This window comes from Dipteris shenzhenensis, chromosome 5 (assembly GCF_047967505.1).
Source record: "Dipteris shenzhenensis isolate YYH24624 ecotype China chromosome 5, Dip_SZ_1.0, whole genome shotgun sequence".
Taxonomy (NCBI): Eukaryota; Viridiplantae; Streptophyta; class Polypodiopsida; order Gleicheniales; family Dipteridaceae; genus Dipteris; species Dipteris shenzhenensis.
In genome coordinates this window covers 24361722-24382128 of record NC_141600.1, presented here as the reverse complement: position 1 = coordinate 24382128, position 20407 = coordinate 24361722, and the positions used below count along the sequence as shown (strand labels likewise).

The following is a 20407-nucleotide window of genomic DNA, read 5'->3' as shown; positions in this document are numbered from 1 at the left end:
GATGCAGCTTTAGTAGTCCACACATCAGAGTGGATTAATTCCAATGGCTTTTTACTCTCTTGAACATGCCTAGGAAAAGGTTTCCTTGCCTGTTTCCCAAATTGACAGGCTTCACAAACCTTGTGCATTTCTGCAACCTTGAATTTAGGCAATCCTGCAACAATATTTTGGGCTTGCATTGATTTAAGTCGCTGTATATTAACATGACCAATGCGTTTGTGCCAGATATCAATATCTGCAACTACACCGGTCCCATGTGCAAACATTGCTGCACTCAATTCAGGCATGTCCGCATCCAACGTAAACATCCTGCCCTTCTTTTTTCCTTTTGCTATCAAGCGACCATTATTTTTCATATCCTCAACAAAGCATCCATGAGGATTAAATCTGACCTGCAAGCCCTGCTCAACCATCTGACCAACAGAAACCAGGTTCTTGGTGATGTTCGGGACATGAAATACATCAGACAAGTATTTCTTTTTCCCATCCTGCATAGACAAAGAAATTTTGCCAATCTGCACAATAGGATGTGCAGTATCATCACCAGTCTCCACAAATCCTGGTTTTTCCATTTTCCTTGCATCCTGCATTCATTCAGCATGACCTGTCATGTGGTTTGACGCACTTGAGTCAACATACCACACATCATTTCGTTCTTCTGCACTTGTCACAGAATTGGTCATATGTTGCACCATAAATAGATGCTCATTTCTGTCATCACCCTGCCTACTAGAAGATGCATAATTGCCTTGCTGCAATTTTCCATTCATAATGTCATTCTGCTTTTTATAGCAGTCCTTAGCCATATGACCCATTTTGCCACAATAGTAGCATTCAACATTGCTGTTTGCATTTTGGCCTCTCTGCCATCCACCACGGCCTCTTTGGCTCCCCCTGCCTCTAGAGTTACCACGTCCTCCTGCATAGGACTGGTTTTCTTGCGTTTGCTGCATATTCTCATTTCTACCACGGCCTCCAGATCGGCCTCCTCTACCTCTGCCTCTATCCCTTCCAGCATTTGAGTAGAATTCCAGCATTTGAGTAGAAGACAGTTTCTTTTGAGGTTCCTCCTGAAGAAGATGCACCACCATTTCTCTGCTCTTCAAAAATTAGAAGAGCAATCAACTCCTCAAAATCAGAAAATTTTTCACGGACGGCAATGGATGTCTGGAACTGTGCATAATCCTTTCCTAGACCATTCAAGGTCACAGAAACTAAATCGTCATCATCCACTGGCGACCCAATGGAAGCAAGTGCATCCGCAATTTTCTTCACCTTCATGTGGTAGTCATTGATGCTCATATTTTCTCTTTGCACACATTGTGCAGCTCCTGCTTGAGCTGCATTTTCCTGGCTTGCGTATTTGTGCTGTACATTTTTGCCAAAGTATCCCATGCCTCCTTTGACGTACTTGCATCCTGAATATGCACAATCATGGAGTCCGAAATACTGATAGACAGCCAGTACATAACTTTCCTGGCTCTCTCATGCCATCCTTTAAATGCCTGCATTTCCTGTTGATTGGGAATATTAGAAAGAACAGGTTCTTCTTCATTTCCTGTAATGAACTCCCAATAGCCTTTTCCCATAAGGAAATTCGTCATTCTAAACTTCCATGCATGGAAGTTGTTCTTGTCAAGCTTTTCAGTGACAATCTGTGAAAGAGAATCAGATGCCATTACAGAACACTGCAAAATATTCTGTCACTGCAAAAAACACAGCTTTTGCCTCACACGGGCAGATCTGCAAAACTGACGAAAGTGGTATTTCACCACACAGTCACTTCCTAGTGACGATTTTGTATCAACAGGCAACAAGCATGAATCTGCAACTCCCAATGTCTCTGCGCACAGGCATACGATGCAATTTTTGCGGCAACTTTTCACCGACCTGCAGAATAGTGATCGCACAGCAAATACAGGGCCTTTTTCTGAGTGCCTGCGGAGAACTTACGCCTCCAAAACGGGCCCCGAAATGGCCCCGCAGCATATACTGCGCTCTCGCCACACCGCGAAGGACGTCTCAATCTGAGACAGTGCACTCTTAAACTTCTGGCTGTGCTACCTGCACAGATTTGCTCCCAAACTCGAAATAGGAAAGCAACACTAGTCCTCTTACCAGAACACCACAAACTTGGCTTGCTTTCTTGAGCTCCTTACCACGAACAAGGCTCTGATACCATGTGACGATAGTGGGAGAGAGGGAAGGAGTCTCACTTGAGGCTTTCTCACAAGCACAATGGGGGAATACACACAAAGGTGGAGGCTGAAAACAGTTTTCCTCTTCTTAGTTGTGAAAGCCAAAAGAACTCAAGTACAAAGAAATAGAAGAACCCTATATGTGGGTCTCAAACCAAACTCAACTAACTAAGGTGGCATACTAACTGAGCCACGAACTAGTGTAGATAAGGATAGCTGTCATCCAGCTATTATTCGTGGGCGGTGTACCAACCGCATCTCCAGCTAACAAGTCGGTGACATAAATACACAACGGTCACCCTGGCATATCGCGAGTGGAGCTCGATATCTCAACACAGTCAAGATACTAGCACGCAACAATGCATCTTGGGAGACCTCTAATCTTGCCTATGGAGCTTGCTCAAACAAGTTACAAAACACAGTAATGCCAGAAAAGCTGAATCTTGTAGATGGAACCCCGCAAGCACATCATATAATTTCAGGCCTGATTGTTTTGGCCAACGTTAGCTCACATGGTATCCCATGCCTCATAAGCGCAAGGAGACCAGTTAAAACTTTGAAGATGGCTTGCAAGAGAATGTATTTTCTTCTTCAGATATCAGTTTGGACCAACATAATCATGGAAAACAGTGTGCTGTTTGAATTATTGATTCCCAGCCTGCAGGAAGGTGTTATTGGCTCAAGCAGTCCTCCAAATTTGAGGCTAAATCGTTTCCATGCTAAAGTTGGATTTGTAGGCCTTATAGACACGTTTCAAAACTTGACAAACATCCCGTAGATTTAAAACAAAGTATTCCTTGAATTTCACATTTTCAGCTGCATTTAAGATCATCTCTACTTATCGATTGAATTTGACACTGCATATCAGTGAAAACACACTCTCAGAATTACCCTTGAATGGGGTTTGCTTGTAGAGGTCCCAAAATTGTTGATACTGCTCAACGTGTTCTGAAACATCCTCCGTTAGTCGAAATTCATTTGATTTTCTGGACACAGAATCGAAGCTTTGGTTAAAAATGTCAAACGACTTGTTTATCTGGATAATCATGATGTTTCCCCTTTTTTCGTTTGGGCTGTGCACAGCTTATTTTCCAATACTTGTATTTCCCACAATAAGAAGGCTGGATTTCAAACAATGTAGAAAATAAGACCTTGAAGTACAAGTTTTAGATCACTATTGCTTGACCACAGGAACTCTCCAAAATAAAGCATTAGATTCAGTCAAAACTAGAGATACATGAATCCAATACTAAATTGCTTCTATAATCATATGAAGACTTTAAAATTTTGCGATAATACCTACACAAGTAACACCAGAAATATAAGGAGAGAGAGCTCTTCTTCTTCAGGGCCAAGAAGCCCTTCTAAAACCCTTCTTTTTTCTTTTAAACTTTTGAGTTTGGCAGAGCCTATATCCTAGCTCTCCAAAACTAGAGAAACCTGGCCACATCAGACCATTGACATGTTGAGGCCCAGGTCCCAATAACTTGATGTATAATAAGGTCATAAGGCTCTCTAGTTGGGACATGTTGAGGCCTAGGTACCAATAACTTGATGTATAATAAGGTCACAAGGCTCTCTAGTAGATCCTGCTGCCCGTTTTGCTGCACCAAAACCTTTGATTCAATAAAAATCTCTATCCCTCGTTTCGTTATAGCGTCTTTTGGGTCCTTTGCTCACTAATGATATTAGATTACTAGGATTTCATAAAATGGTGTTTAGAGAAACCTTTTCACACACCTCATAGTGAAATGGCATACCCATTCACATTTCATTGTGAAAGCACCAACTCCTTCATTTTAGGAAGGCCCCTTGTCATGAAGCAGCAGATTTCTTCACATTTAAAACTCATCGTGAAGGGACAAAACCATTCATTTCAGGGACATAAGAAACGCATCCATCCACATCTAACACGAAGTGACAAGATCCATCATTTCAGGGATGGACCTTGTTATGAAGGAGAGTACATCTTCACATAAGAGACACATCCATTCATGAAAGGATACACCTCTTTGCTAAAAGGACAGCCTATTGCAAAACGACACACATGTCTTACCATTACAAAGGGACACATCCTTTGCATGGATACACACTTTTGTGTCATGCAAACAAAGGGGATACTTTCACCCTTACATGAAAAGGTGCATCTGTCCAAGAACAGACACCCTTCTTCAAGGAATCGTCTCAATATTTCATGACCTTAGAAGTGTTCATGCTCCCCCCCCCCCTCCTTTTGCACCCAGTAGTCCTTCCTTGGCAATCGCAAACTAGTAGCGCTTACCCCTCCCCACCCCCCCATTTTTTCACAACACCCCCCACCCTCAACACCTACCCCTTGCCGCAACATACTACACCACATAGGACCCCCTTACAAACATGGCCATATACCCCCCAACCTTCCCTCGGCCTACATATGCGGCCATACAAGCAATCAATAGAGCTCTAGTTACTCAAGTTTAGAAAGCCCATTCCACCCTTGGTGGTGCATTTGAAAACTTGGATCATTTTGCATCATGTGCATCCCTCAACTTTGCAACACTACACTCTCTTGCTTTGAGGGGCACCCCAATTATCCTCATAACCCCAAACTATAGAGGTTGTACTCGACGTGACACAACAAGCACAATCCTTATGATTACGACACCAATTCAGCACCAACCCATTTCTCTAACATACACTATTGATTCTTTGGCAGCACGCATCCCAAAAGACTTGACTTCTGAACTCATTAAAGTCTCGCCAAGATATTGTCAGCTCCCACCTCTAAGATACCCCCTTCTTAAGAATACTTCCCATTGTGGACATTGGATACACATTGTGCACAACCTATACATCTATGTTATCAAGAATACTCCCCATTGTGGACATAGAAGACACACATTGTGCACAACCTTGGACATTGTAGAGAACACCTATCTTATCATGTGTTGAAACACCAGTTCCACCCCGTGCCTCCCTTATGAGAATTCCATGGGGGGTTCCATCTTACTAACCCCTTTCCTCCATCCAAGATGAGTAGCTTCAACGACCAGCCCCATATTTTAGAGTACAATGGTACACAGCCTAAAGTGCAGATCTTATGCGCTCTTTCTACGAGAGACAGAGCCACATCATCACCACGAGATCCTATAGCATAGGTATCCAAATTCGCCAACACAAGAGATGCAGATTTATAAACCCAATAAACTCAATTGCAACCTACATCTCTCAATTCATCACATCGGTGTTTGAGATTGATGGACTTCTTGATAACACCACAAGTAAGACTATTGAATATGCCACATGGATTATCAAGTTCAAGGCTTCATTCAAGGTGGCTGCCTATAAGTATTTCTGAGGTTCCCTAGTAATAGTATTGTATTTGCCTTCATCCACGCTTTGTGGAGCAAGAAGACGAAGATAAATGTTGCCTATATTTCTGAATACTACTCCCGCCATGTAATCTACTTGTGTGTACACTGTAAATATCATTGCGAGTGAGATCTAAGGCAGTATAATCTGTGGAAACATATCATGCTTTCAAGGTTTGAACCCTTCATATTTCTAACATGGTATCAAATTCCTATAATTGGATAGAGTTAAAAGATCCACTAAAATAAGAAGAGCTCTTGACAAGCATCTCCTCTTCACTAGAAATAGATCTAGACATTTTATGAGCAAGTCAACAATCACCCAAAATCAATCATTCCCACAAGAAGTCAGTGGTAGTCCAACTAGAAAGTCCATGGAAAGCTTCACCGCTTTATTGACTTTGCACTATTGACAATATCAAACATAATGTTCGACACCAGCTTTCATCTTAGGCAGAAAATCCTTTTCACTAGATCCAAATTCCCTTGTACCCTCGAATAACTTGTACATGGAGTGTTGTGGTATTCGAACAGGATAACAATATATCTAGATGAATCTAGGAAACATGCCCAAACTCATCCTCTAAAAATACAACACATAGTGCAGTTTCAATCTCATGGTAGGTACTCATAAGGTTGAAAACCATAAACTCCGTCACGATACAAGGACTAGCTCTGGGAGAAGTCACCTCCCCATCTATAAGCCCCCCAAATGAGGGGTGCATAGGGGAGGTGGCTTAGGGTAAGAGTCGTCACATGGGCAACACATTGGTTGCCATGTGGGCAGCAAACCCAGAGGGAAAAGGACAATGAGGGGGCTGCCACATGGTCAGTACGTCAAGCATACATGGCATGTCAGAAGCTCTCTGGAGGACTAGATCAGCACGGATCAGAGGCGTAATGATTACAGGACACATGCAGCAGGTAAAGGACCAGATCCTGGGCCGACAAGTGTCTAGATGGAGGGAAGGACAGGCGGGTATGGTATGGATGGCGTCAGCAGCAGTACGGGACAGTACGGAAGGCTGTACAGATCCGTGGCGATGGATTCAGGGGGCCAGACAGAGGCAAACTGATGGCGGATCTGCAGAGCAGGATTGCACCATGGTTGAACAGCTGTATGGCCTGCAAGAGACCCCAAAAGGGGGGCTGAAAATAGGCTGGAGGTGCCTGGTCCACTGGCCTGCCGTGTGGACAGGCTGGGCCAGCAAAGCCCATCTATAGGACTGGAGAGGCAGCCAACCAGGCTGACACACAGGTCGGCTGGTTAGGGCTGACAGGTCGGCCAGTGGGGGGCTGCTGGGTCAGCCAATAGACCCCTACTGGGTCCGTTTTTAGGAAGGGCTTTTGCCCTATAAAAGGAGGGGCCTTGAGGCCTCGTAAGACACTCACCAGAAATCCAAGAGGGGATCGGGCTGGAGCAGCAGGGAGCCTGCCTCAAGGACCAGGATATGGACAAGGGAGGTAGCTACCATCAGCAGCAGACAGAGAGCTCATGAGGATGAAGATCTTGGCTAGCCTTCAGGGCAGCAAGGAAACTGAGAGTCAAGAGAGCCATTTAAGCATCCACAGGTGCAGACTTCAGAGTGCAGATTGGAGCAGGAGGCTGAGGGAGGTGGCAAGGACCTGCAGAGAAAGAGCCAGGAAGAGCTGTACAATTATCAAGGGAGCAGACTGGAGCAGCAGAGCAGCAAGGCTTGGGGCCTACATCCAGGAGAACCAAGGGTACTGCAGACAGAGCTCAAGGAAGTTTTGGACCCTGGGCTGTCATCAGGATATCAAGGTATAGGGAACAAGGGAACAAGAGAAGCTTGGGCCTCACCATTGGCTGCACATCAGGGCTGTAACACAATAACTATCTATTCCTCTGCAGATCACGGGAGCAGCACCATGGATATCCTCCCAGCCAACCTTGCTGAAGCTAAACAAGCAGATTGAGAATTCCGATCAAAAAACCCATACGTGAAAATCCTTCTCTTCTCTCTCTAGCCTCAACAAGCCCCATCTCCCTAGATGGATCTAGATGCCACATGTCATCCATATAGGGCCTTCCTAATGCAACATTTCACCCCTCTTGGGATGCATTAAATCGTTTGCCCCTAGGCACATTCTTTGCATTAGGCCCTTATCCTTAGATCCACCTAGTCTAGTGCTATCATCCCTCACCTAGGACCTTGACATTGATTCCCTCCTGATCATTTACATGAAGCGCAAACCAATAATTACAAACATAGATCCTTTAAGGGAAATGTCGACTGATTCTTCCGAGGTCATGCTACCTCGGCTAGAGCGTAACATTCCTTCCCTCTTCAGACATCAGCGTCCTCGATGATAAAATCTGGGAACACTCTCCGCAACTGGTATACGGATTCCCAAGTAGCTTCGAATAGAGGCTGACCATGCCATGCAACCAACACCGTGGGTATCTTCCGATTTCGTATTTGCATTGTTCCTCGGTCCAGGATTCTTGTTGGTTTGCGCCTCGCATTATCCTCTATCTCTTGAAACAAAACCACACCTTCGATTAATGAGTCACCTGTATGTAAAAATTTCTTTAAGCGCGAAACATGAAAAACTGGGTGCACCTTACACCCCTGTGGCATTCTAATTTATAGGCTACGTTGCCTATTCTCTTTAGAATTAACCACAGCCCACAGTATCGAGGTGATAACTTAGCACACTCTCCTGGAGTCAACGACTTTGAGTGCGAAGGAACTTAAAGAAAAACTTTTTCTCTTTTCTTAAATACTCTTATAGACCGGTTTTCATCCGCATACACCTTGGCTCTATCCATAGCCTGGCGGATATTAGCTCTCGCAAGTGCTAGCATCTCCCGCATTTGAACTACAAAGTTCGCGACACTAGGCACTTTCTGAGGTACTCCAACTATAGTTGGATTGGCTGGTCTATAACCATAGTTCAGCTCAAACGGACTGAACCCGGTAGAGGAATGTTTTCTATCATTGTAGGCAAACTCCAACAATGGCAACCACTTGTCCCACGTATGTTGCCTCAATGACACATATGCCCTCAGCATATCCTCTAAAGTCTGGTTGACTCTCTCCGTCTGACCATCCGTCTCAGGATGATCCCCACTACTCATTCCTAACTCAATCCTTAGTGTCTCAAATACCGTTGTTCAAAAATGACCGGTAAATCTGACATCTCTGTCTGACACTATGGATCTGGCAATCCATGCAGACGAAATATATGTCTAATAAACAAATCCGCCACTTGCGGGACGGGCACTAATCGACTCTCTAGTCGGAATGAAGTGAGCCATCTTGGTTAGGCGATCAACCACCACAAGGATAGAATCATACCCTCCTTGGGTCGTAGGCAGCCCTACAATAAAGTCCATGGAAATGCTCTCCCACTTACTTAGTGGTACTTCCAAGGACTGTAAAAGTCCGGGTGGCTTCACCTGCTCGGCCTTACTTACCTGACACGAGAAACTTCGTGTCACATATTCATGAATATGCTTTTTCATCTTTGGCCAAAAGAAATCTCGCTTCACGAGATCATAGGTCTTCTCGACTCTTGGATGTCCCGCACACGGGCTATCATGGCACTGTCGAATGACTCTCTGCCTGAGATCATTCTAACTAGGTACTACAACCTTGCCATTTCTAACTAGCATACCATCCCTTATGGTATATCTTGCATATGTTTGGCCTTTTCTGGATGCCAGCTCATCCTTTTCATTTTCCCCGAGTTTTAACACATGAGCTTTAGGCCATAAGCTCTGGACAAACTCGTCCACCTTTTGAGTTTCTCTGATCTCGATCATTAGAGCACTCTCTAATACTATGAAACTCAAGTTGTGCATAATGCGAGACAACGCATCAGCAACCTTATTGTCTTTTCCTCTTCGGTACCGAATCGTTAGATTAAACTCCTGCATGAGCTCTGCCCACCTAGCTTGGCGGCCCCTCAAGTCAGGCTGTTTACAAAAATGTTTCAGAGTATCATGATCCACATCCACATAAAACTCTGAACCATACAAATAATGCCTCCATGTTTTCAAAGCATGGATAACAGCATACAACTCCAATTCATGAGTTGGCCAATTCCTTTGAGAGGGAGAAAGCTTCTTGCTTTCAAAGGCTACTGGCCTTCCCTCTTGAAGGAGAACTGCTCCTACCGCAATGCCACTTGCATCGGTTTCCAGGAACAACGGTTTCTGGGGATCAACTATTTTTAACACCGATCCTGTGACCACAGCTTGTTTTATGGTGTTGAAACTTTCTTGTTAATTCTGTCCCCATATAAAAGGTACTTTGTCTGAGGTCAGATCAGTCAATGGCGATACTATTTCGGAATATCCTTTGATATGCCTCCTATAAAATTGGACAAATCCCAAGAATGATCGCAAATAATGCGGTCAGACTCTGAGGGATTGGCCAAGTTAGTATCGCAGCCACTTTCTTTGGATCCATTTCTACCCCCTCTCGAGTAATTATGAATCCTAAATATTCAAGCCTAACCATACACAGTATAGTTTTCTTTTTATTTACATAAAGGCTGGCTTTCCTCAAAGTACTGAACACTACTCTTAAGTGTTCACAATGCTCAGTAATACTTTTACTGAATATCAGGATATCGTCAATAAAATATACTACAAACTTTCCGATATACGGACGTAGTAAATCGTTCATAAGCATGACGAATGTCGCTGGAGCATTGGTAAGTCCAAAGGGCATTACCAAAAACTCATAATGACCAAACCTGCTTCTGAAAGCGGTTTTATGCACATCCTCGGCTCTAATCCGGATCTGATGGTAGCCACACTTAAGATCTATCTTGCTGAAAATCACGGCTCCATGTAATGCATCTAGCAAATCATCAATCCGAGCCATCGGATACCTGTGCTTAACAGTGATATTATTCAATGCTCTGTAATCTATACAGAGGCGAAACGTATCATTCTTTTTTTTCTGTAATATCACTGGCGAAGCAAAAGGTGAGAAACTTGGTTGAATCTGCCCCAACTTGAGGTATTCTTCCAGTTGTCTACGCACCTCCGCCTCTTCAGTAAAACTCATTCTATAGGGAGGTCTATTTACAGGTTCTACCCCCGGAATCAGTTCAATCTTATGCTGAACATTCCGCATTGGAGGTAACCCATAAGGTAGTTCATCCCTAAAACATTCAGAGAACTCCTCTGTTATAAGATTAGCCCGCTTGGCCATCTCACCACTTTGCGTAACATCAGTGCTAGCCGAAGAATCATCAACCGGCTCTACCGATGCTGTGCAAAGGAATAAAAACTCTCCTTGAGCTTTTCGGATTTCCATCACGGAAACCAACGGTCCCTGAGGTATATCTTTCTCACCTCGCAAGACATAAAGCACATCATTCATCTTGAATTGATATACGTGCTTTTTCCAATCAATGGCTGGATTCTTCCTAGAATGCCACGCCATACCCAGGGCTATATCTGCATGAGCAAGCTTGGTCATTTCAAAATCAAGCTTCTCAGCATAGTCCTGAATCCGAAGCTCCAACTGGGTAACCCTTTGGTCCCATACTTCAGTTGAACTTCCATCTGCCATCCTGACCGTATACGCATAGTCAGATGGACTTGTCTTTAATTTCAACCTCTTCACGAGCTTGGAGTTAATCACGTTGTGAGTTGACGCCGAGTCAAACAACACAATGACATCATGATTGGCCACTTGCCCTTTCATTTTAATTAACTCCGTATCATTAAAGGCTGTATACCCCGTTGCTGCGGGCTTAGATAGGATGTTATCAGGTGCACTCATCACTAGCTTAGCAACAGACACACATAATAAACAAGGTACTAACCTCTGAGAAGATCCCACTAGCTGAATCTGCATCTCTTCCGCTCTCGGACTTCCCTCCATCTCCACGTCGCATTCTGAGATCACCATCTCAGCCATCCGACGATCTTTGTTACGTGGACAATCCTTCCACTGATGAGGCTGAAGACAACCAAAACATAAGCCTTCTCTCCTCGCTTTTTCCCTTTGCTCTGGGTTTAAGGGAGACTTAGACCAAGCCCGGGCTGCCATTGGGGTAACTTTCCTTTTCACTCCAATGGTGGTACTTGGTTTAGGAGTTTCAGCCGGTTTCACCTGCTTGGCTTGACCACTCGGCTGAGAACCACTCCCTCTACTAGTCCATTTCTTCTTAAACCCAGATTTCTTCGGATACCCATACTTGGTTCCGACCTGTGCAAACCCACTTGGCCTGCTGCCCTTGGCATCCTCATAGTTCAAGGCTATGGCTATTGCATCATCTAACGTATTCGTGTACTTAGCCCGAACTTCCATTTTTATTCGATCATTCAATCCAAATATGAAATCTTTCATTTGGATTGATTGAGGCAAGGATTCATCAACCTTCATTACACTCTCTCGAAACTTATCAGTGTATTCTGCCACTGATAAATTTCTCTGACGAAGGTTCCTATATTGATCCCAAGCTCGGGATGCTTTGTCAAAAGGTAAGAAGTGTTTCCTGAACTCTCTTTTAAACCCCTCCCAGGTAGTGGATGCTATACCATCTTTTTGTTGTTTAATCCACCACCGATCCACTGCCTCACTAAACATGTAGGTGGCCTCACGGATCTTCTTGATGTCATTTCTGATTTCACAAATGGCGAACGCCTCGTCCCATTTGTGTAACCAGGTCTCAATGACATCGGAGCTACAGTCATTCATCTGACCAGAATACTTTTCAGGCCTATAATTGGCAATATTTGGCACTTTAGCCTTCCTAGGCTCGACCGTATGGACACTAGACTCCGGTTCCATTGGAGCCTTTCCCTTCTCCTCTCGAGAAGGTCTGGCAGACATACTGTGTATCGCTCTCCTAAGTTCAGACTGCCCTGCATTGGCCTGTAATTGCTGCGCTAACAACTGTTGCAAGGCATCCTCAAGCAATGCAATCCTGCCAGATAAAGTATGAGCTACTGGGCGCGACACCTGCTGGGCCGGCCGGACTCCTGACTCACCAGGGTCCCTCCTGGAAGCTCCCTCTTCTGCTTCCATCCAGTCCAATGGGTGTTTTGTTTTTGTTTTTTTTAATAAAATAAACACCACTAGAAAACTGTATTTACAAGCTGACACAATTCAGTGTACTAACAGTCTGACACGATTCCCTATACTAGGGAATACCTGCAATCCCACGTGCACACTGACTAGGCATTTAACACAGGCATGTATCTCAAACCGCGCTTTTCCCTATACTAGGGAAATTCCTGTAAACTGACTCTGACTAAAGCACACAGGCATATGCACAGGCATAATCTGTCCCTGCTACAACATCAAAGCCTCATGCAGGCTGATCACTCACGAGATCTTATCTATGAAAGTAGAGCATCACCCGACTAAATCAGGAAGAAAAAAAAACACGAAACTGATGGAGGTCAAAGAGAGCTCCCTGGTCATCAACGATTTCACCACAGCCTTCTTGGATTACGTGGCCTCTTCCTTTGTCTGTCGGGCTATTCGTGTCAAATGGTCTCCCCGCTCACGAGCTCCTGTTGTTCGTCGTCATGGGCAATCAACGTCAAAGGGTCTCCCTAATTCCCGAGTTCCTGTTACGCCCCCCCCTTCCGTTGTAGTTACGGGAGCGCCAACAGCTATACGTCCATGTAACCTGAGTTTCGTCACAGCCTTACGGGATGATCATCAACAATTTCGTCAATTACCCTACACACCGCAATTTCTACTCGTCAGTGCCAGAGGACCACCGCGCTGTTCGCCAATCCCTTCCTTTCCTGCGCTCTGCGACAAGCTTGCGTAGGCTAGCGCCGATCGATGCGTAGGCCAGTTGTTCGTCGTCACATCGCAGCATCAACACAGTCTGCCCGTCGCATAGACTCTCCGTTGAATTGGCTCTGGTCCTTCGACGATCCAACTCCACGTCTTTCTTCCCTCACTCCGATTGTCTCTCCAATCCTTGCCTTGGGCTCTGATACCAAATGTCACACAATAACTATCTATTCCTACTACAGATCACGGGAGCAGCACCATGGATATCCTCCCAGCCAACCTTGCTGAAGCTAAACAAGCAGATTGAGAATTCCGATCAAAAAACCCATACGTGAAAATCCTTCTCTTCTCTCTCTAGCCTCAACAAGCCCCATCTCCCTAGATGGATCTAGATGCCACATGTCATCCATATAGGGCCTTCCTAATGCAACATTTCACCCCTCTCTTGGGATGCCTTAAATCCTTTGCCCCTAGGCACATTCTTTGCATTAGGCCCTTAGCCTTAGATCCACCTAGTCTGGTGCTATCATCCCTCACCTAGGACCTTGACATTAATTCCCTCTCAATCATTTACATGAAGCGCAAACCAATAATTACAAACATAGATCCTTTAAGGGAAATGTCGACTAATTCTTCCGAGGTCATGCTACCTCGGCTAGAGCGTAACAAGGGCAGCAAAAAGGTCAAGTCTTCTAGGCATATCACTGCCTCACAAGTAGCTGTCTGGAAGGATAGCTTGGAGGTGTGTTTGCCCACACAGGTGACCAAGTCTACAGAAGATCAGGGTGCAGAGGCTCTAGAAGTGCCACAGAGGTAGTAGGGCAATATTTTGGTAGGGACAGAGGACCACGGTTTGGTGGGACTCTAGACCTCTTTTGTATTGTGTCTGTTTGTGGACAGAAATTTATTTTGTTGGTTCTAATCTCTGAAGCACTATCTACTTACTAGTCTACACATACACACCTGGGTTTTTTTTTGCAAAAAATAAACTTCCATTAAGTATGAATGAAAACAGCAACAGCAAGCTCTATGCGGAGACACATCATGATGTGCATGAAAAACAAACCCTCAGATGAGGTAGAAAATAACCAAGGTTGCGGCTCAAAATGCCTATTCAATCCTGTGGAAGTCTCAGAGAAGAAGGGGAGCCCCTCCATTCCTTGAGGAAAATAACCCTCCTGGCAGTGGCTGCCCGAGAGGATCCCTGCATACTCGTCCGGGTAGCCATCAGTGTATGTATAGTGTCTGTTCATATACTGGCTAGAGTGCAAGCAGGGTGAACCTGAGTCCCATCCAAAGCCTCTGTTCCAAATGTGCCACGCTGGAATGCTCGCCAGTGTCTCCTAGGAGGTGTCCACAAAAGCATGCACAGCCCTAAAGAGTATGCTGAAGTGTCAGCCAGAGAACATGACTCAATCAAGTGTCGTCTGATCACCAAGGCCCATGATGAGTCATGTCTCTCAAAAAAGACTTGAGGCCCTGAAAGAGAGATCAAAGCAACTGAGCCCCAAGTCATGAAGAAAGGGGAAGAGGCAAAAGAACTGAAAATCCTGGCAATCCCCTTCCAGATGACCCAAGCCTGTCTGCAGTCCCATAAACAATGCTGAATAGTCTCCACAGCCGAACGGCCAACGAGGGCAAGTAGGGTCCGCCCCACACCTGGTTGTTTGAGTACACAAAAGTAAAAAAGTATTTGATTCCCTATTTAACACTTCCGCATGTAATTCCTGGGACACTCTCAATCTTCCGTGCAAGATACCCTCTATACGGATTCATTTCTAACACTAGCTACTATGACATCCCTACTGACATCATCAAGCCCAACAGTGGATATAGGCCATAGTATAAATGTATGCTCTCACATATACAAATCCACACACCCACACATACGTGAGCATCCATTCATACAAAGGTCTTTGTACTGAGGTCCCGTCAACACTCCAAAGGTGAAGGGCAGACTCAGCCCCGTGACAAAGGCTAGCACTAAAGAAGAAGGCTAATCAAAAAGTACTACTCTTGTATCCCTCACCTAAGTACAAAGACCTTTCCCATTTAGAAAAGAAAACCACTCCAATGGAATACTCTCTAATTTTTCTTGCTAGAGGGCCAGCCGTTCATCCCATATGTGATGGAAAATTCATCTTCAGGATAAAGGGTCATAAAGATCCAATTGGATCTCTTCAAATCAAGATAATTCATACAGCCAAACTTGCTTAAAGCATCTACCACTTTGAGTAAGTTGCTGACAGTGGCAAAGCAAGTGAGAGTTGCTTGTCACAAAGCTGCCAAAGAGACGAGGCTTGGCGGCATGCTAGAAGCAAGTCCCATGACCAGGGCCATAGCATAAGAGCAGCATGCTAGAAGTCGCAATGAGAGAGCAATCTGCAAGACAAGCCGAAGATGAGCTTGAACGAGTACATTGGATCCCACTAAAGCCCTCTGAGCGGGTGAGCACATTCTTCACCATCCCTTCATGGTTGCTGCCTGAGTGTTGCTGCACATCCCCCAGAGTCGGAAGGATTGAAGTTCCTTCACAACTTTGTGAAATAAAGGCTACAGTTTGGTGTGACCTGTTGTTTGAATGCGGGATTGAGTTGTGTGCGCTCATCTGGAACCAAATCTTTCACTCCATTGACATATGTGATCATCTGGAAGGCTAGGTCAAGCTGGAGGAGGCAACTCTGAACTCAGCCAACAGGATCTAGTGTGAGACTAAAGGTTTACTACGGACCATCCGTGCAAATAGTAAAACCTAGAGCCTCTCCCAATCCATCTCTGATAGGTCGGGCCCCTAGTACGGACTGCCATACATACCAGCTTGGGCGGATCAAAGAGTCAAAGAGAAGAGACTTGATCCAATGATCTTGGAAATGAGAGTGGAAGCATGGGCACTCCAGCCTGGCAAATGTGGCATAGCTGTTGCTTAGTCAGTACTCAAGGGTTGACATTTTCTGACAATTTCACTGGAATAAGTCTGGCCATATCTAGATATGTTGGTTATCAGCTCTCACAGATTGACACTCTACGTCCAAATTTTTGAAAGCACAATGGTTTCTAATGTGGCTACCTGAGGCAAAGTAGAGATGCCAACACCTCAAGCAAGCACTTACTACAACAATGCTCATGCACATTGTTGACCCAAATCTACCATTTGGTGTCATGACTGACGCTCCTAACATAGCTACACAAGCAAACCAAATTACTGCTTTTGATAGCCACAAGTGTTCTAACACACAGTCAAGAGCATCCGTCTTGGGGTAAAGATGAAAGCCTTCGTTTTAAGGTGATGATACCATTCCAGCATTAGATGATTATGTTCTAATAATCCACGATGACTATATCATCCTTATTCCTACTACTATGCAAGACCTCATCATCGACATATCACAATTTTATCGTATAGAGAAGCAACTAGGAAAACTTCAATGCCATATAACAGAACAGTACCCTAAACTTCTCCAGCGCTTTTTCGATCATCTACTATTATCTACACAACTCCAAATCATCTTTTTCACCAACATTTTCAAGGATGTCACGATCTGTGGCTCTAGTCATTTCATAACCTTTAACTTTTGGATGGTTCAATGGATAGGTACTTGTCAAAAGATATGCCCTTTCAATGGAGAAATTCCTATGAGGCACATTCTTTCAAAAAATACAGAGCTATATTAAAGAGACGGACTCTTTCATCAGAGGGAAACTTCTATTTAGAGCAATACATTGTATATCTCATTAAGGGTCAAACCCTTCACAAGAGGTACATACATACACCTTTGAGACATGCAGCCTTTCCAGTGTGACTGTTCACACAATATATGAGAGAGGCCATGGTATTCAGACATTCTGATTCAATACAAATCTTGTTCTCTGCTATCATTACAGAGTTTTCCTGCTCCTTTACTCACGAACAATATCAGATAACTAGGGTTTCTTTCTGTTTATGTATGCTTAAGCTGCAAACAGTCCTTCACATAAGTTCGATGGAGATGGAGTTTCTCATAAATTTCCAATGTCATTCTAAAATTATTCCCAAATATTGTTGTGCGCGGTCTTTTCAGTCCCATGTCCTTGGCATTTACTACGCATTCATAGATCATCATGCGTTTCTATCTTTTGCTTTATTAAAAAGAAATTAGAAGAGTCTCAGCATCCTACCTGATATAATTGGCAAGCAGCATCAGCTCCAAATCACAACGCACATCCTTAATAAGAGGGCGCCATTTTGCAAAAAGTATCCCTGTCACAACAACATCGTCTACAAACCCCAAGTCGAGGTTTAATAGATTACAAACAGGTGATGAACCAACAAAAGAATCCCATAAACTCCAAATCTAGCCTTTGATTAAGAGCATAACTCTACAACACTCATAATCTTTTAAAGGTCATGATCTAAACTTTCATTAAGAGCATAACTGTACAATACTCATAATCTTTTGAAGGCAGGGGACCAGGAGTTTCTGATTGATAGTACTGATGGAAAATGCAACCCAATTGTTGTGTTATATTTTCAAAACTTCAAGAACAGCTTAAAAGGACATACAGGAGCTTACCACCAGCTTTCACTGAATCCACCAGGTCATCTTTAAGGACTACAGTAATGGACCTTGGCACTGAACCGACACCCAGCATCTGCATGTTCTCCTGAATTTTGATTTCTTGGTAATCATGGCACACTTTTGTCCCTTCCACGTAGTGAAAAGTGGTTCCATGGCATGGCTTAGTTCGCTGGGCAGCAAGTATTAGCAACAAAATCATGAGTGTTTTGCAGTCAGGAAGTATGCAAACAGGATCTGTCTCTTGAAATAAAAAGAAGATTAAGCCCCGAGTGTTCCACAATCAGGACACACGTCATACATAGGATGAAACTGTCCTAGAGAGATTACTAGAATCAGAAGTCTGAACCTTTAACTACAAGTAAGCCACACACTCCATGCTCGAATTTGAAAGAACCCTATCTGAAAAAAGTCAAACCTGAGAAGGACAAGAAGTTGGATGCTGAATAGAGTCGCCTGTCTCTAGGTCAGGATATACTTTGAATCTGTGAAAAAGGAACCTTGAGATTCAGTAAGGCCAATGACAGCAGCCATACATTGATGATAGCATGCGAAACAGTACAGATGAAATAATGGCTCCCACTCCACCCTCAAATCTTCACAACATTCGGTGAAAATTGTTTCCAAGCAGAAAGATTATTAAGCCACTATTCTGTCAGACCAACGTTGACCCTGTTTCGCTCTTGTATGTTTCAGAACACGTATAGGCCGACGCCTGACTTTGCATTTCAGAATTATCCTAGAATCGTTGTAAATTGATCGTCACATTCCTCTTTCTCCTTGAGGTTGTGCAGGGTGGAGGCTCGTGCTACTTAAATCCTATAAAAATTTGCACCTGTGCTTGCATTTTGCACATTCATACAATCGTTCTCCCTCCAGCAACTTTATAGCTCCTGATCGAATGACTGTTCCCTTGAGTGTGATGAGATGACCTATGTCTTTAACGCGTATTTTGCTTATATTTGGCTGAGTTTCTGCAAAAGGAAATGCCAGAATCATTAAAGGACCTTATCCAAGGGGGCACAAGACAAACTTTTGAAAGTGCCAGCATTTTTCCTGATAGGTTTTTTGAAAAAATAGGCACAGAATGAAATTGCAAAACAGATCGAGTGAAGAAATAAAAGCGAGTATCTGCATTGTTTCCTCAGGCGGAATTCTAAATGCGGAAATTCTAATTGGCAAGGCGGCACCATCAGTCAATGTTTTTGAATTTACAAAACGGGGATATAGATAATTGCCTGGACACTCGGCAGCGGATCCTTGAACGTTGAGACGAACGTGGACATTTTCTTTTATCGGTATGTCTGGATCTTGACAACCCTTTCCCTTTTCGTAGACGTTCTTGATCTCAGTCTGAGAAAAAATACTATTAGCTTTTGCAAAGATACACAGATTGCTGCACAATCAGGCCAATGAGCAAAAAAAATAGCCCTACTTGAGCGCTACGAATTGCATCATCGAATAAGAGTAAGAACTTGGAGGGTCGAAAATATAGACATTCCGCAACCCATGATTTGAAATCCAAAAGCTCAGCATATCTGGTTCAGCATCCAACAGACAAACGAACAAGGTATCGCCGTTTAAATCCAAAACCAATATGGAAACAATTTTGGAAATGTTCTAGATTGAAACGCTATAACACAGCGGCTAACCCAATTTGCCTGTATCGTCACGTACTCGATTATGATGGCATAATTGAGAGTGTCTTCTTCCGCAAAATAAATTGTCTCTAACTCCCTTTTATGGTGAGTCTGCAGGAAATCCTGGCAAGCTGATTGAAAATCCGAGTCGTGGAGTAAGGGCTTATTCCCCTTCTGATTGATCAGTGTATCGTCCATGATTCTTCCTCAGAAATCAGCTTCTCAATCCTGTCTGTTGGAAGGAAACAAAGCGTGCTCAATGAGAGAAGTGACGCATTTCGTCGAGCAAGGGCTTCTGGTGGATCAGTTTATCGTCCATGACTATTCCTCAGAAATCATCTGCTCAAACGTGTTTGTCGGAAGGAAACATAAACTGCTAACTGAGAGAGGGCCATGCATACTTAGACCGCTTCTGATGGAACAGTGTAATCCTCCATGACTCTTCCTCAGAAATCAGCTCCGCAAACTTGTTTGCCGGAAGGAAGCGAAGCCTGCTCACTGAGAGAAGCGGTGCATTTCTGAGTCAGCTGCTCAAACCTGTTTGTCGGAAGGAAACAAAGCCCGCTGAGTGACAGAAGCGATTGCATACAAAATGAGAAGAGGTGGAGGCATCATTTTTGAGCAGGATTCAGAAATTGGGGAAGCTACTCTCACAGGCATCAAGAAAAGCTTCTGAGAAAACAACAGAGCAGAGGTCCGTCGCCATAGCCGAGCACAGCTCGAGCTTCCATGGCGGGAAGCACTTTCATACTTGTCCTAGCTGGCCATCCATGTGTCATCCTACGTGGCACAAACGGTGGCCGAGGGACGTTCGGTGCCACTTCTTCGGACACTTAGGCTGAGTTCACACCACCCGCTGGCCACCTTCCAAAAGGTTGTAGGAGGGATCGGCCCAAACACTGAGGATAGATTCAGACCACC

General features: G+C 44.1%; 1 protein-coding gene across 2 annotated transcripts in view; it reads right to left on the bottom strand.

The window, feature by feature from the left end:
* The window catches only part of MCM9 (minichromosome maintenance 9), a 55604-nt gene extending 35422 nt beyond the window's left edge, over nucleotides 1-20182 (bottom strand). The window contains exons 1-9 of one of the 2 annotated variants that reach the window (XM_087374663.1): nucleotides 19888-20182; nucleotides 19524-19718; nucleotides 19282-19384; nucleotides 19085-19199; nucleotides 18682-18820; nucleotides 18265-18331; nucleotides 17844-18018; nucleotides 17449-17548; nucleotides 3090-3184 (exon numbers count right to left, since the gene is read on the bottom strand). In XM_087374663.1, coding sequence (XP_087230789.1) covers nucleotides 3090-3184; nucleotides 17449-17548; nucleotides 17844-18018; nucleotides 18265-18331; nucleotides 18682-18820; nucleotides 19085-19199; nucleotides 19282-19384; nucleotides 19524-19684 — 955 coding nt within the window. In that variant the 5' untranslated portion in view covers nucleotides 19685-19718; nucleotides 19888-20182. Of the gene's footprint in view, nucleotides 1-3089; nucleotides 3185-17448; nucleotides 17549-17843; nucleotides 18019-18264; nucleotides 18332-18681; nucleotides 18821-19084; nucleotides 19200-19281; nucleotides 19385-19523 lie in introns of both variants that reach the window. The other variant, XM_087374664.1, reaches the window with a different exon arrangement.
* Between the last annotated feature and the right edge of the window lie 225 nt (nucleotides 20183-20407).